The following is a 15,086-nucleotide window of genomic DNA, read 5'->3' as shown; positions in this document are numbered from 1 at the left end:
CTGAGTGGCCAGCTGAGACTTGGACCCTCTCTGGAATTTGCCTCCCCAACCCCCTCCCGATCAATAAAACTGTTTACAACCACCGGCCCCCAAGGCTCTGGGTCTGCTCTGTCTCCCAGGGGTGGGGCCTGGGCAGTGGCAGGGCCCTGAACAGTTGGGAGCACCCGCAAGACTCATGGCTGGGTCACAGCAGCCAACAGAACTCTGGGGCGCTGAGAGGGGGAATGCAGAGAGTTGGGGGGAGTCCCTGTCTTCATATGCATGGGGGCCAGTTTCTGATTGGCCCTTCAGCAGATATTTATTGTGCACCTACTATGTGCCAGGTACTATGTGGGGACAAAGACCCCTGTCCTCAGGAGCTCACAGCCTAGTGGGGAAACTGACCACATACAAGCAATTAGTGCTGGATTTGTAGCAGTAATATGTGTAATATAATAAAGCCAGATAATATGCTCAGTAGGGGGAACTGTGTGTGGAGGAGGGGGGTCAAGGAGGGCCTGCCAGGGGTAACATTTGAGCTGAGACAGGGGAGATGGGACAGCCTGGGAGAGATGTGCAGATAGAGCCTTCCAGGCAGAGGGAACAGCCAGTGCAAAGGCCATGCGGTGGGAATTCACTTGGAGGACAGGTGGCAGCCAGTGTAGCTGGAGCAGTGGGTGAGGGAAGATCAGGTGGCGATGAAGAGGGAGAAGAGGATAGGGCCCCAGATTGGCAGGGCCTCGCAGGTGAGGAGTACAATTTTTTTTAACTGTGGTAAAATATGCATAAATACACATAAATTCACATGTGCCATTTGAGCCTTTTTAAAAGTGTTCACTTCAGGGGCATGAAGTCCATTCACATTGTTGGGCAACCATCCCCACCATCCATCTCCAGCACTTTCTCATCTTCCCAAACTAAACCCCCGTCCTCATTAAAAACTAAACCCCCGTCCTCATTAAAGCCCAGCCTCGTGGATTTTAAGTTCCACTCGCCCAGCCTTGTGGATTTTAAGTTGGACAGGGAGCCACCGGAGGGTTTTAAGCAGGGTACATGATCTGTTATGTCATTACAGTTCACAGCCCTCCCTTCCAGCCCATGTCAATTAAGCACCTACTGTGTGAACAAGACAAACCTGGTTTCTTCTTGACATGGGGGGAAACTGATAATAAAGAAACACAAATACTCTGACGGCATCTAACAGCTCCTCCTGAACCTGCGTGTGTCTGTTTTTCCAGCTTGAGCTATAATTGACATATAACATTGTGTAAGTTTCAGGTACGCAACTTGATGACTTGATGTACGGATATATTGTAGGATGATCACCACAATGAGATGAACTCATCCATTACCTCACACAGTTACCTTTTATTTTTTTATTTTTTTAATATATTTATTGATTTCAGAGAGGAAGGGAGAAGGAGAGAGAGATGCACACATCAATGATGAGAGAGAATCATTGATTGGCTGCCTCCTGCACGCCCCCTACTGGGGATCAAGCCCGCAACCCAGGCATGTGCCCTTGACCGGAATCGAACCTGGGACCCCTCAGTCCGCAGGCTGACGCTCTATCCACTGAGCCAAGTCGGCTAGGGCCACAGTTACCTTTTAGTGTATGAGCAGAACGTTTAAGATCTACTCTTTTAGCAACTGCCAAGTACACAATACAGTATCATCAACAACAGTCACCGTGCTGTGCATTAGAGGCCCAGAAATTACTCGTGACTGCGGGTTTGTACCCTTAGGCCAACATCTCTCCTTCCCATTGCCCTCCAGCCCCAGCCCCTGATGAGAACCATCCTACCACCGGTGCCTATGAGTTCATTTTTACATTCCACATATACACGAGATCACACAGTATTTGCCTCACTCCATCTGACTTATTTCACTTAGCATAATGCCCTGAAGGTTCGTCCATGTTGTTGCAAATGGCAGGATTTGTGTCTTATTTTATGGCTGAAGTGTGTGTGTGTGTGTGTGTGTGTGTGTGTGTGTGTGTGTGTGTGTGTGAATAATGCTGCAGTAACCAAGGGGAAGCAGATATCTAAAGATGGTGATTTCATTTACTTTGAATAAATGCCCAGAAGTGGAATTGATGGATTTTTTAATTTTCTGAGGAGCCTCCATATTGTTCTCTGTAGCACCAATTTGCATTCCCACCAACAGAACACAGGGTTCCCTTTCTCCACATCCTCGCCAATACTTGTTACTTCTTGTCTTACTGATAATAGCCATTCCAGCAGGTGTGAGTGATATCTCTCGGTGGTTTTGATGTGCATTTCCTTGATGATCATTGATGCTGAGCATCTTTTCATATATCTGTTGGCCATTTGTGTGTCTTCTTTGGAAAAATATCTCTTCAGGCCTTTTGCCCGTTTTGGTGTGTGCCTGTTTTGTGTGGCTGTCTCTGCAGGCCTGCCATTCTGTCCTGTGTGTCCTGCTCTGTCCGTGTGTCTGTTAGGTTCTGTCTATGTATTTTTGTTTGATCTCTGTCAGTATCTATGTCTGTGGATTCGTGTGTATCTATCTTTCATTCTTCATCTGTGCCTGTCACTGTCAACCTGTGTGTTTATCTCTGAGCCTGTGTGTTCTGTCTCTAAGACAGAACTCAGTCATCATCACAGCTGAGTAGGGACAAACCCTTCAGAGATGGGGCAGGGAGAAGAGGCCATAGCCAGGCATAACAGATAAGATAACAACACACACCTGAATTTTTAGAACTCAACCAGAATGAAAGCACTTAATAGCAAAACCCATGAGATGCAGCCAAAGCCATTCTCAAAGGGAAATGTATAGCCTCCTAATGTATTCATTAGTAAACAAACAACCCAAAACAAATGGTGCATCAGCTTAGGATGAAGAAAGAGCAATACCTGAAATCTATATAACTTTATTAACCAATGTCACCCCAATAAATTCAATTTTTTTTTAAAAAAAGAGCAGATGGGAGCTTTGGAGATTGAATTCAACTTCACAGATGGGGAAACAGAGGCCAAGAAAAGTTAAGCCACTTGCCACAGTCACAAAGCATAGCAGTCCTGGCACAGCTGGGATTCAGAAATAGGTTTAGTCCCTCCCAGCTCATTGTTCAAAGACTTCTGGCATCACTCGCTTTTATATTCTATTTTTAAAAAATTATTTCAATAAAAATATATCCAACAACATGTCATAAACGCACGACAAGTGTTTTTTGTTCTCATCACTGCACTTCCTGATTGCTCAAGTGTGTCGCAAATAGTACCTCGTGTCCCCATCCTCCAGGCCTGGCACCTCGCAAGCTTGACCCTTGATTCCTGGGTTGGGGGGTGGGGGGAGTGGGGACGCACTCCCAGAGACTCTGGGTGCCCACTTTCCAATAGCAGGAATCAGGGGAAGGAAAACTGGACAAACACAGGGACAGAAGGGGTGGGCAGCCCCTCTGCTGTCCTCCCCCTGCCAGGAAGCAATTTTGTAACCTTGACTCCTCCCTTTCCTGTGCCTGGCTCAAGTTCAGGTCCTATCGGGAACAGGATGTGGGTGGGTGGGGACTTCCCTATGGTTGGTGCCCCTGCCCCAGCCCAGGTAGGTATAAGGCCACCTCAGCAGACCAAAGGAATCTGGATGGAAAAGAGAGAGGCCACCATGTCCTCTTGGAGCCCAGAGGAAACCAGAGGTAGGTCCCCACCCTGCCGTTCCTGGGCAGGCTTGGACACCAGGCAGTGCCTGGACAGTCCGTCTGACCCACTGAAATCACAGGGCCAGGCGTAGGCCTCCTGGCTGGAACAGACCAACACTCAGGCTCTAACTAGGACAGGTTTGCTCCCTTACTCACACTCACCTGCAGACCTCCCAGGCAGGGACTGAGAACCCACCCCCGGCCTCAGAGGCCTGCTGGAGGGGGACCGGGAGCAGCAGAAGCCCCAGCCCTTCAAGGGTTACAGTGCCAACTGCAAACCATCCAATAGCAAGGCCAAATGCCTGCCCCCGAGCCTGCTTGGGCACTTATTTATTTATGTATTCATTTTGCTTTGGGCATTTTTCATGTTCAAAGTCCCATTTGCACTCGGAGCCCTGGCTTGTACCTGGGTGCTTGAAGCAAGATGGAACTGGACAGATAACCGGACCTTGTTTAGTCAGGGTTGGAAAGAAAGAGTAGGAGCACAGGGGAGGAACCCATGAGTTCTGCTTGGGAAAGTCAGAGAAAGTCTTGTGAAAAACGGGGCATTGGAGTTGGGGGCTTTGCAGGATGGGTAGGAGTTCACTGGCTCTGCCTTCAAAACATGAAGAGGAGGAGGAGGTAAGTGCACTAGTCCAGAGGAGCAATGAGGAGGCATGGTTCCGGGGAGCAAAAGTGGATAGGAAGAAGGACATTTTCTGGGTATATTTTCGCTGAGTTGGGTATATTTTTATTTTGCCTCATTAAGCACCTTCTGTCATTGCCTCCAGCCCAGGGGTCCTGGATCCCCATCTTTCTAGAACCCTGTTCCTGCTGCTACTAATTGTGGCCCCCTCAGTCCACGGGGTCACCCCAAACCTTGAAGCCTGCCGGGTGTCCCAGTCAAGCAATGGCAGCTCCGTCAACTGCTACCCACCTGCCAAATTCCCCCGGCAGCTCCCAGCCGACACCATCTTCCTGTCTGTGGAGTTCTTCAACCTCACCCAGCTGCCACCCGAGACCCTCCAGGGCATCCCTAACCTCCAGGAACTGCACCTTTCCAGCAACGGGCTGGAGACGCTGTCAGCCAAGTTTCTGTTGCCTGTGCCTCAGCTGAAGGTCCTCGATCTAACCGGCAACGCCCTGACCCAGCTGCCCCCCGGCCTCTTCCAGGGCTCAGCCGCCCTCCACACCCTGGTGCTGAATCAAAACCAGCTGGAAGTCCTGGAAACCTCGTGGCTGCAAGGCCTGAAAGCCCTGAGGCATCTGGACCTGTCCGGGAACCACCTCCGGACACTACCCTCCGGGCTGCTGGCCAACCTCTCCGACCTGCGCATCCTTGACCTTGGCAATAACCAGCTGGAGTCTTTGCCCTCTGACCTTCTGAGGGGCCCCCTGAAGTTGGAACGGCTGCACCTGGAGGGCAACAGATTGCAAGCACTCGAAGAGGGCCTGCTGGAGCCCCAGCCAAACCTGAGCTACCTTTTCCTGAGTGACAACCGTCTGGCCACGGTGGCGGCCAGCGCCTTCCGAGGTCTGAAGCAGCTGGACATGCTGGACCTGTCCAACAACTCCCTGAGCAGCGGGCCCAAGGGGCTCTGGGCATCTGTGGGGCGGCCCGGGGCAGGCCGGGACATGAAGGATGGCTTTGACATCTCTGGTAACCCCTGGAATTGCGACCAGATCTTGGACGACTTCTATGAGTGGCTTGTGTGCAATAAAGACAAGATGTTCTTCCGGAATAACACATACTGCGTTGAGCCTAAAGCCATGCATGGCCAGACACTCCTGGCCGCGGCCATGTCTCATTTGAAGCTTAAGGCTGGGGTGGAGATGGATAGGAACGGCCTGGCAGAACACTGCACCCCATTAGGCAATTAATTCCCTTTTAAGGGTGAGGAAGGCTTTCCACAGTTGCTAGACCCATTTTGCCCCTGCTTCCCAAAACACCCCTTAGGCTCACAGGCGGCCTTGCCTTTGCTCAAGCTTTGCTCATTCCTCTTCCAGGAATGCCTTCCCGTTTCCCACATCTCTTGATCACCCAGCTCCCTCAGCACAACCCTGGCCACACTGGGGCTGTCTCTGACTCTGGCTCCCCCACTTTTGGGGGGCTCTCTGAGTGCAGGGCCTGGGGCTGAGGTGTCTCACTCAGTTAGGTGTCAGACCCGAGGGGGTTAATAAATAATTGTCAGCCCTAGCTGGTTTGGCTCAGTGGATAGAGTGTCAGCCTAGGGACTGAAGGGTACCAGCTTCAATTCTGGTCAAGGGCACATGCGAGTTTCGGGCTCGATCCCCAGTAGTGGGCATGCAGGAGGCAGCCAATCAATGATTCTCTCTCATCATTGATGTTTCTTTCTCTCCCTTCCTCTCTGAAATCAATAAAAATAAAATAAAATGTAAAATATTTTTAAAAATAAAAATAAATGTCAAACGGAATTGGACAAATTGGCATTTACGGTGTTCCTGCATCTCCCAAGTCAACTTCCTACTTCTCCAGGATGAAGGAGGAAATAGGCATGACAGGGTGTGGGGTGCTGGACTGGAAATCTGAAGACCTGTGGCTCCTCCTCCTCCTCTCTCCTATCCTGAGGCTTAACTGGAAATAAAACTCTGACTATTGGCCGGGGTGTCATTTTACTGGTGGATTCCTGCCAGGGCCTGTGCCCTGGGGAAGGTTTAAATTAAACCAGATTGCTTCAGGTCTCCAAACAATTCGTCATGCTGGCCAGTGATAGCCCAGGGCGCAGCCGCCCAGGACAAGCATGGGCAGAAGCCAGGGCTGTGCTCTCAGAACTCAGGACCTAGAGCCACCTGCTGACAATGCTGGGCATAGTGGGGCCAGGGTCAGATTTGGGGGGCCCGGGGTGTTTGGGCCGTGCTCGGTTTTTTCAGCCCCCTGGAAGGAGTATCATGACCACATTGGTGATCATTCCAGGCGTGAAGATGAAAAAGCCAGGGCCTGGAGCTTGATTTGACTGAATTTAAATCAAATCCGTCAGTCACTGTGGGACCCAGGGCAAGTGGTTTAAGTGTTCTGAACCTCAATTTGCTCATCTGTAAAATGGGGATCTCAGAGAATGGGCCAGTTTGGCTCCTGGTTAAGTGGTAGATTTAAAAAAAAAAATGGAAAGAGCCCTGGCCAGTAACTCAGTTGGTTAGAGCATTGTCCTGATATGCCAAGGTTGCAGGTTCAATCCGCAGTGAGGGCACATACAAGAATCAAGCAATGAAGGCATAGATGGTGGAACAACAAATCAACGTTTCTCTCTCTCTCTTTCTCTCCCTCTCCTTCTCCTAAATAAACAAACATTTTTTAAAAATAGAAAGACATGAAGGACTTGCCCAAGGTCACTGGAGAAGGAGGTGGGAGTTGTGGCCGCCCCACCCCCACCCCCACCCCCACCCCCGCCCCTCAAGGCAGCGAGGGTGACAAGTGGCCAAACTTGGCCTATGGAAGTAGCTCAATTTGGGGGCATCCACCATCCCCAAGTTGCTTTGGCAACCGCACAGTACTCGGGAGCACAAGGGCTCAAGAGCGTGGGGTCCTGAAGCCCCACCCCTGACACGCCCCTGGGCAGCCTTTCCCTATTGGTCAATCCCAGGAGGCTCCGCCTCCAGAGCCACTATAAGGCGGGCGGGGCCGGCAGAGGGCGGAGACTGGAGCCAGAGTCTGGGGTCCGCGGCAGTACCTGGGGGCTGAGGCTGCGCGCGCCCAGGTGAGTGTCACCCGGGTGGCGTCCAAGAGCACCCAGCAGGCCTGGGGGCCCGAACTGGGTGGGCAGGCGAGGGTTCAGCGGCGTGGGGAGAGGAGGGGGTGACGGGCTGGAGCAGGTGGCTGAGACCCTTGGCCCAGTTGGCTGAAGCTCAGGACCCTGTTGGGCGGGGACCACAGCTCTGCAGGCACGGGGTAGGGATGACCTGCAGGCGGGGAGTCTGAGGTCAAACTCCCTGCTCTGAGTCAGCTTAAGCTGAGTGACCTTGAGCGCAGCATGGACCCCTGTGTGCCTCGGTTTCCCCGATTGTCGATCTGACTGGGTTTATTGGGATTCTGCAGTTACGGCCTGCATCGCTGTATGGGGCTGCTCGTGCAGTTCTGTCCAGGGTAGGGGCACCAGGGACCTCCCCTGCTTTGCAGAAGAGGAAACAGCCCAGAGAGGTGACGGCACTTGTCCAAAGTCACACAGCAGGTAACGACAGGATTGAAACCCTAAGCCCATGCTTTCAATCACTACAGGGGCCCCACTTTGCCAGAGGCTCTCTAGTGTGCACCTACTGTGTGCAGAGTCTTGTGCACTGTCTGTGCTCCTCATGACATTCTGAAGTAGGGTATTACCATTACCTCACTTTTTGGAGGAGGAGACTGAGGCCCCAAGAAGGAACAAGACTTGCTGGAGTCACAGAGCCCAGACAGACAGAACCCAGGGCGTGGGAGGGAGCTTGGTGGGCTGGCCCCCTTCACTCTGTTCTGTCCCCCAAGGTGACCCTATTTGCAGCAGGCATGTCAGAAGATGAGGCGGCTCAGGACCACCCACCCAGCTTGTGGGAGCAGGACCAGCAGGTGAGGGGCTGCACCTCCTACGGAGCAGCACATGGGGAAGGGAGGGGAACAGTCCCTCCCTGAACAGCTGGGTACCCCCCACCTCTATCTTTGCTTTGAGCACCTCACTCTTAGGGCATGTTGGACCATGGAGGCTGGCATCGCTGCACCTCCTACCCATTTCCCAGAGGGACACAGTGAGGCTGGGAGGGGAGCATTTCTTCAAGCACACCCAGCTGGCTTACCTGGCCTCTGCCCAACCTTCCCCCTCCCACCTCAGGGTCTCCGCCTCCATCTCCCTGTTTCTGTGTCCACCATCGTGGCACTCTCATCAGCAACAATGATAGCAGCACTCACAGCACCCACCCTGCATCAGTCACTGTTCCAAGCACTTCACCTACATTGGCTCCTAGAATTCCCATCACAGCCCCAGAAACCCATTTTACAGATGAGACACGAAGGCACCAAGCAAAGCAGTTCACTCACTTGCCCAAGCTCACACAGCTCAGAGGTGGCCTAACCAGAGCTGAATGCAGACAGTTTTGCCCCAGAGGCATGTACCCTTAAAGCCACCAGACTCAGAACTTGCCACGCTGTGTGTGTGCTACTGACAACAGGAGCCTGGGAGCACCTTCATGTGGGCTCCTCTACTGTCCACAGCCAGGCGCTCCACATGCTTTCCCCAGGCCTCTGGCCCACCCCCCGTCTGGCCCCTAGGGAGGAAGTGGGCTAAAGTGAGGCTGAGCCTCCCACCTCCCTGGGGGCCCCTCTGACTGCACCCCTTCCCACAGAACGTGGTCCACCGAGTGGTGGCCCTGCCCCTGGTCAAGGCCACGTGCACTGCTGTCTCTGATGCTTACAGCGCGGCCAAGGATAGACACCCGCTTCTGGGCTCTGCCTGCCGCCTGGCTGAGCACTGTGTGTGCAGCCTCACCACCAGCGCCCTGGACCACGCCCAGCCACTGCTCAGCCACCTGCAGCCTCAGCGTGAGTCCCCCTGGCCAGACAGTCCTGTGGTTGCCTCATGGTTTCACCCTCTCATGCTCCATCCGCATGGCATGGCCTGAAGTGTGGACTCCCTGACCTGGGTGTCCCTCCTCAGTCTTACCTGTCCTGTGCCTTTAGTCTGACTGCCTCTCCCCCCCCCCCCAAAACCACCTGTGTCATCCTTGCTCAGTCCTTGTGTCGGTGCCATCTCCCAGTCCCTCTTTGCCTGCCCCTCCCCTCTACCTGTTGGCATGTTATGTCTTACATCCTGGTCATCATCTGCCCGTAGCAGCTTATTTGTGGCCCCTCCTCCTGTCGCATTCCATCTGTCGTGAAGTTCTCCTCCCTTGTTGGTTGGCCTGTTAGGCCTTGGGCCCCCTTTACCTGTCCAACCTCCCTTCCCCGTCTGCCCCCTTGTCCTGAGGGCTGCCCCCACCTATCCGGAGCCCCGTATCTTCCTAGACCTGTGACCAGCTCGGGAGTCCAACCTGACAACCTGATGGGGGTGGGGACAGAGACTCCTGACTCCCAGAAGGGGGGCCACCCTGAGGGTCCCAGCCCAGGGGCCTCCCCACCTTCCTCTTAGCTGGCTTCAGTGACCTTGAGCCTGCTCCCCTGGGGCATCTGCGCTGAGCGTGGGTGTGGAGTCACCTTGGCGCTGGCAGGAGTCTGTGGCAGGGCAGAGGTGGGGAAAGCAGAGGAGGCAGGGCCCGGCCTGGGGGCCCACCACGCCCTCAGGGTCTCCAGCCCCTCAGGGAATCAGCCAGGTCACCCCTTTCACGAAGGCCTCCCTTCATCTCTCCCTATCTGTCTCTCTCCCTCTCTCCCTTCTTTTTTCTCTGCTTCTCCCTGTAGTATTCCCTCCTTCTGTGTCCCTCTCCTTCATCATCTCCCAGATTCTCACTCCCTGTCTCTCCCTCTCTCTCCAGTGGCTACAGTGAACGATCTTGCCTGCAGGGGCCTCGACAAGCTGGAGGAGAAGCTACCCTTTCTCCAGCAACCTTCGGAGATGGTATGGCTCAGATCATGGGGATCTGCAGGGGGTGGAAGTGGGAGGGAGGAGGGCTGCCTCCCCCAGACCCAGCCAGAACAACTCTGCCAGCTGGACTCTGGGGCCAAATCGGGCTTTGGTCAACGCAAAAAACACCACACAGATGAGAGTACTCAGCACCCAGCCTGGCTGATGTGGCTCCGTTGACTGGGCATCATTCAGTGCACCGAAAGGTTGCTGGTTCGATTCCTGGTCAGGGCACATGCCTGGGTTGTGGGCTCCATCCCCTGTGCGGGGTGTGCAGGACAGCTGATCGATGTTACACTCTCACATTGATGTTTCTCTCTCTCCCTCTCCTTTCCTCTCTCTCTCTAAAAAAATCAATAAAAATGTGTTTTAAAAAAATAATCGGCACCCATATTTATCTAGCACTTACTATGTGCCAGTATGTGCTGGTAACCCCTTTGGCCACCCTGTGAGGGAGAGATTTTATTTTCCTCCAATTTGTAGACAGGGGAACTGAGACCTAGAGCTGGGAAAGGGCCAGGGGTCCTTGACCCCCAGCCCCAGGAGCCAGGGAAGGGAGCTGAAAACTGACAGCACCTGGATCGGGGTCCGTCCCACCAGGTGGTGACCTCAGCCAAGGATGCAGTGGCCAGCAGTATGACAGGCATGGCGGGCTTGGCACGGCAGGGCCGGCGCTGGAGCGTGGAGCTGAAGCGTTCCATGAGCCACGCGGTGGACGTCGTGCTGGGCAAGTCGGAGGAGCTGGTGGACCACTTCCTGCCCATGACTGAGGAGGAACTCGGTGAGGCTGGTGTCCTCTCCACCTGCCCCCGAATCCTCCTGCCCAGTCCCCATCCCCAGAGGTTACAGATTAGAGAGGTGCCCTGGCCTGTTTGGCTCAGTGGGTAGAACATCAGCCTGGGGATTGAAGGGTCATGGGTTCGATTCCAGTCAAAGGTACGTACCTTGGTTGCAGGCTCAGTCCCCAGCCCCATAGGGGTGCGTGTGGGAGGCAACCAATCGATGTCTCTCTCTCACATCCATGTTTCTCTCTGTGTGTCTCTCCCCCTCCCTTCCATGCTCTCTAAAAAAATCAATGGGAAAAATATCCTTGGGTGAGGATTAACAAAAAAACCCAAACGGATTAGAGAGGTTCAGGACTCACTCGACCACAACAGATCAGCAGGAACATGGAGCTAGAGCCCGGCCCGCCCTCCCTCTCCACTTCCATGGCCCCCCAGCCCTCATCCTACTAGAAACCAGACAGGCCAGACCCCAAGGGCATAAGTGGCTTAAAGACTTGAGAGAGCTGTAGCCCTCCTAATTGTATTATCTGACATGTACAATGCCTTTTAAATGTTTTAATTCATTGCATGCACTTAACAATCAGATTTTGCCCTACAAATCCCAATTTCTGGCTTGCCTTGAAAAATTAGACACTTGGGTTGAATAGCATCTGCCCCCTTAAAGCCCACCTTTCTATGTTCTAATACTGTCTGCTGGCCCTGGAGTCGATCTGACTTCTCAACCCCTGCTCTGGCACTAGAAGAACATACTGACATACTTTGTCCTCAGCGGAAAGGCTGTAAGGCATTTATGAAGCACTGACTGTGTTCCAGGCACTTGTGATATATTCTTTAAGAGGCAGTTTAGTAGAGTGGTTAAGGACAGTCTAGCAGCGGTTCTCAACCTGTGGGTTGCGACCCTTTCACAGGGGTCGCCTAAGACCATCGGAAAACACATATATAATTACATATTGTTTTTGTGATTAATCACTATGCTTTAATTATGTTCAATTTGTAACAATGAAATTGGGGGTCACCACAACATGAGGAACTGTATTTAAGGGTCGAGGCATTAGGAAGGTTGAGAACCACTGGCGGTGAGAGTGCCTGGGTTTGAATCCTGGTTCTGCTTCTGGCACTGTGGGACTTCACCTCTTTGCCTCAGTTTTCCCCATCTGTGAAATGGGGCTAATAATAGTGCCTACATCATAGGGTTTAGGGAATATTGAGAGTTGAATTTGGTAAAGGGAAACTACAAATTTGGGAGCCCATGAGCTTGTCCACCCAGAAGGAGGGTGAACAGACATGGAGGGGGTGTCCACACTGACCCCCTCTCCCCCATCCTGCCCTCCAGCGGCACTGGCGGCTGAGGCTGAGGGCCCGGAAGTGGGCTCAGTGGAACAGCAGAGGAGACATCAGGGCTACTTTGTGCGCCTGGGCTCCCTGTCAACACGACTCCGCCACCTGGCATATGAGCACTCTCTGGGGAAACTGAGGCAGAAGAAACATCATGCCCAGGACACACTGGCCCAGCTGCAGGAGACACTGGAGCTGGTGAGAGCCCTCTGCCTGCCCCCACGCTGTAATGCTGGCCAGTAAGCATGGATTGAACGCCAGCCGAGTACCTGGTCCCGTGCTAGACTGAAGGGGGAGGCAGAACTGGTCTCAGCTGCCTCTAGCTGTGCATGTTCAGGGCTGGGGAAGAGGGGGCCTGGGGCTGGAGGAGCTTACGGGGTGTTGAGCGAGACTCAGCCTGGGGAGTAAAGAAGGGGTTTTGTGGAGAAGTAGGAGCTGGAATTTATAGGCAGTTAAGGTAGGTCTGGAGAGGGAGAAGGTACTTCTTCCCTCGCTCTCCTGCCACCAATTCCAATCCTCTGCACCCTTTAGGCTCCAGTACACACCCAGCTTCTTGTCTCACTGTCCATCCCTCCCTGCTCCAAAGGAGCATGGCAGCCCCTGCTTACTGGGCTAAGTGCAGATGCCGCAGCCTGCCTGTCCCACATCCCTCTCATCTCCATCGCCAGCAGCTCCGTGTTCTCAAACCCTCCCTCATCCGACATATCAGCCATACTGTCAGCTCTGCCCTCAGTCTATCCTGAATCTGCCCACATTTCCTCCCTCTGCTTCCTCCATCCACCTGCTTCCAGCTCTCATGCTTGCACACCGTCACCCAGTTCTCCTCCTGGACCCGTCTGTCCTCCCACAGCAGCCAACAGAGGGCACCTGTGAGCACCTAAGCACAATGTCCTGAAGGTTCATCCATTTTGTAGCATGTATCAGAACCTCCTTCTTTTTTAGGGTTCAATAATATTCCACCGTATGGATGGGCCACAATTTATTTCTATTCATCTTTTCACACATGCCCTGTCCTGGGTACTGAAGACACAGTGCTCCTCAGGACACTCACAGGCCAGTCAGGGGATCAGGGTCAAAACGGGGAACACGGCAGGTGCTCTGGGACCCAGAGGAGGGATCACCCAGCCAGAAGGGGAGGAGGGAGGGCTTCCTGGAGGGGGTGATGTCCACACTGAGACTTGAACTGGAATGAACCAGCGGGGGAGATGAGGTGGAGGGAAGAGTGTACGTGGCTGAGGGACCAGCATGAGCACATGCCTGGCGGTGAGTCTGAGCTTCAGGAGAACCACAGGTCACAGGGTCAGCCAGAGGCAGAGGATTCAATGAACAGGCTCCAGGCTGGGTCAGCGGGTGCAGAAGGCCGCACACAGCAAGTGTTCCCGAAATGCTTATTGAGGCCGGATGCAAGCTAGGATCCGTCCCGGCTCCCCCGACCCCCCAGGTCCTCCACCTCTGATGAACACTTTTCCGGTTCCCACAGATTGACCTCGTGCAGTGTGGGATGACCCCCACCACCCCAGCCCGCCCTGGGAAAGTGCACGAGCTGTGGGGGGACTGGAGTCTGAGCACCCTGGAGAACGGCCGCCGCCGTAGTCAGGTAGGACGGTAGGATGGGAGTGGTTCTGGACCCACCTGGGGTTGCCAGGGGCCATGACTGAGCTATGAATAACCAACTGCTGAGGTAGCTGGTTGGAGTGCCTATGGGGAAACTGGGGTAAGTTGACAGTCCTATTGGGTGCCCACAGGAGAAACTAAGGCAGGGCTTGGTCTATTGTGTGCAGGGAGGAAACTGAGGCAGGGTGATGCGGTCCTGTTGGGTATCCATTAGAGAAACTGAGGCAGGGAAAGTCTCTTTGTGGGTCTTTGAGGGAAACCTTCCCGATTCCTACTTTTGGGAGGCAGGGCTGTCTCGTTGTGTCCATGGGTGAAAAAGAGGCAAGGAGATAGTCCCATTGTGTCCATGGGGAGATTGAGACGGGGGGTGGCAATACCATTGTGTCCATGGGAAAACAGGTAGGGCTCGGTCCCAGTGTGTACCTATGGGGAGACTGAGGCAGGGTGACAGTCGCGGTGTGTCCATGAGTAAACTGAGGCAGGACAGCCGTCTCAGCATGTGTCCATCTGGAACACTGAGGCCCCCCTTGCCTCCCCTCCCCAGGTGGAGCTGGAAACACTGGTATTGTCCCGAAGTCTGATGCGGGAGCTACAGAGCTCAGTGGACGCACTGGAAACCAGCGTGCGGGGCCTGCCCCGGGATGCCCAGGAGAAGGTGGCCGAGGTGCGGCGCAGCGTGGACACCCTGCAGGCGGCCTTCGCTGACGCGCGTTGCTTCAGGGATGTGTCAGCCTCGGCGTTGGCCGAGGGCCGGGGCAGAGTGGCTCGGGCCCATGCCTGCGTGGACGAGCTGCTAGAGTTGGTGGTGCAGACCATGCCGCTGCCCTGGCTCGTGGGGCCCTTTTCGCCCATCCTCATAGAGCGGTCGGAGCCCCCACCTGGCCTGGAGAACCTGGTGGACGAGATCGTGGGGGGCCCTGACCCCCGCTGGGCGCATCTGGACTGGCCGGCCCAGCAGAGAGCCTGGCAGGCCCAGCACCGGAATGGGCTAGGTCTCCCAGAGGACATTCCGGAGGAGCCTGAGCCCCCCAGTCGCCCCAAACACACCTTGATGCCAGAGCTGGACTTCTGATCCCGTGGGGCCTCACTGCCAGTGGCAGCAGGAGGCTGCCCTACACTTCCATAGCCTGCTGCCCTCTAGGGGCCACACAGAAGCACAACAACCAATGCCTTTACCCTGGCCCAGGCACGGAGTTG

At 54.3% G+C, this 15,086-nt stretch overlaps 2 protein-coding genes across 5 annotated transcripts; both read left to right on the top strand.

The window, feature by feature from the left end:
- Positions 1-3,489: 3,489 nt before the first annotated feature.
- Positions 3,490-5,927, top strand: LRG1 (leucine rich alpha-2-glycoprotein 1). The gene is made up of 2 exons (XM_023747675.1): positions 3,490-3,635; positions 4,405-5,927. The coding sequence occupies exons 1-2, from the start codon at positions 3,490-3,492 to the stop codon at positions 5,492-5,494; spliced, it is 1,236 nt and encodes a 411-aa protein (XP_023603443.1). The 3' UTR covers positions 5,495-5,927.
- Positions 5,928-7,282: 1,355 nt separating this feature from the next.
- PLIN5 (perilipin 5) lies at positions 7,283-15,086 on the top strand. 4 transcript variants are annotated; one of them, XM_006106911.3, is made up of 9 exons: positions 7,283-7,329; positions 7,668-7,800; positions 8,107-8,171; positions 8,942-9,137; positions 10,067-10,149; positions 10,756-10,936; positions 12,274-12,473; positions 13,756-13,872; positions 14,434-15,086. In XM_006106911.3, the coding sequence occupies exons 3-9, from the start codon at positions 8,112-8,114 to the stop codon at positions 14,959-14,961; spliced, it is 1,365 nt and encodes a 454-aa protein (XP_006106973.1). In that variant the 5' UTR covers positions 7,283-7,329; positions 7,668-7,800; positions 8,107-8,111; the 3' UTR covers positions 14,962-15,086. The 4 variants fall into 4 exon arrangements, with proteins under 4 accessions (XP_006106973.1, XP_006106974.1, XP_006106972.1 ...); XM_006106912.3 differs by having other exon boundaries at positions 8,110-8,171; positions 14,434-15,085; XM_006106910.3 differs by having other exon boundaries at positions 8,091-8,171; positions 14,434-15,085.

This window comes from Myotis lucifugus, unplaced genomic scaffold (genome assembly GCF_000147115.1).
Source record: "Myotis lucifugus unplaced genomic scaffold, Myoluc2.0 scaffold_947, whole genome shotgun sequence".
NCBI lineage: Eukaryota > Metazoa > Chordata > Mammalia > Chiroptera > Vespertilionidae > Myotis > Myotis lucifugus.
Note: the sequence above shows the minus strand (reverse complement) of the source record. Positions and strands in the feature narration are given on the sequence as shown.

Bases quoted from the DNA above. Each gene is read 5' to 3' on its own strand.
- LRG1 (XM_023747675.1), top strand. From the start codon at position 3,490: ATGTGGGTGGGTGGGGACTTCCCTATGGTTGGTGCCCCTGCCCCAGCC. The intron at 3,636-4,404 runs GTCCCCACCCTG...CATTGCCTCCAG, and splicing joins CCAGAGGAAACCAGAGGTAG to CCCAGGGGTCCTGGATCCCC.
- PLIN5 (XM_023747677.1), top strand. From the start codon at position 8,112: ATGTCAGAAGATGAGGCGGCTCAGGACCACCCACCCAGCTTGTGGGAG. The intron at 8,172-8,941 runs GTGAGGGGCTGC...CCCTTCCCACAG, and splicing joins TGTGGGAGCAGGACCAGCAG to AACGTGGTCCACCGAGTGGT. The intron at 13,873-14,433 runs GTAGGACGGTAG...TCCCCTCCCCAG, and splicing joins ACGGCCGCCGCCGTAGTCAG to GTGGAGCTGGAAACACTGGT.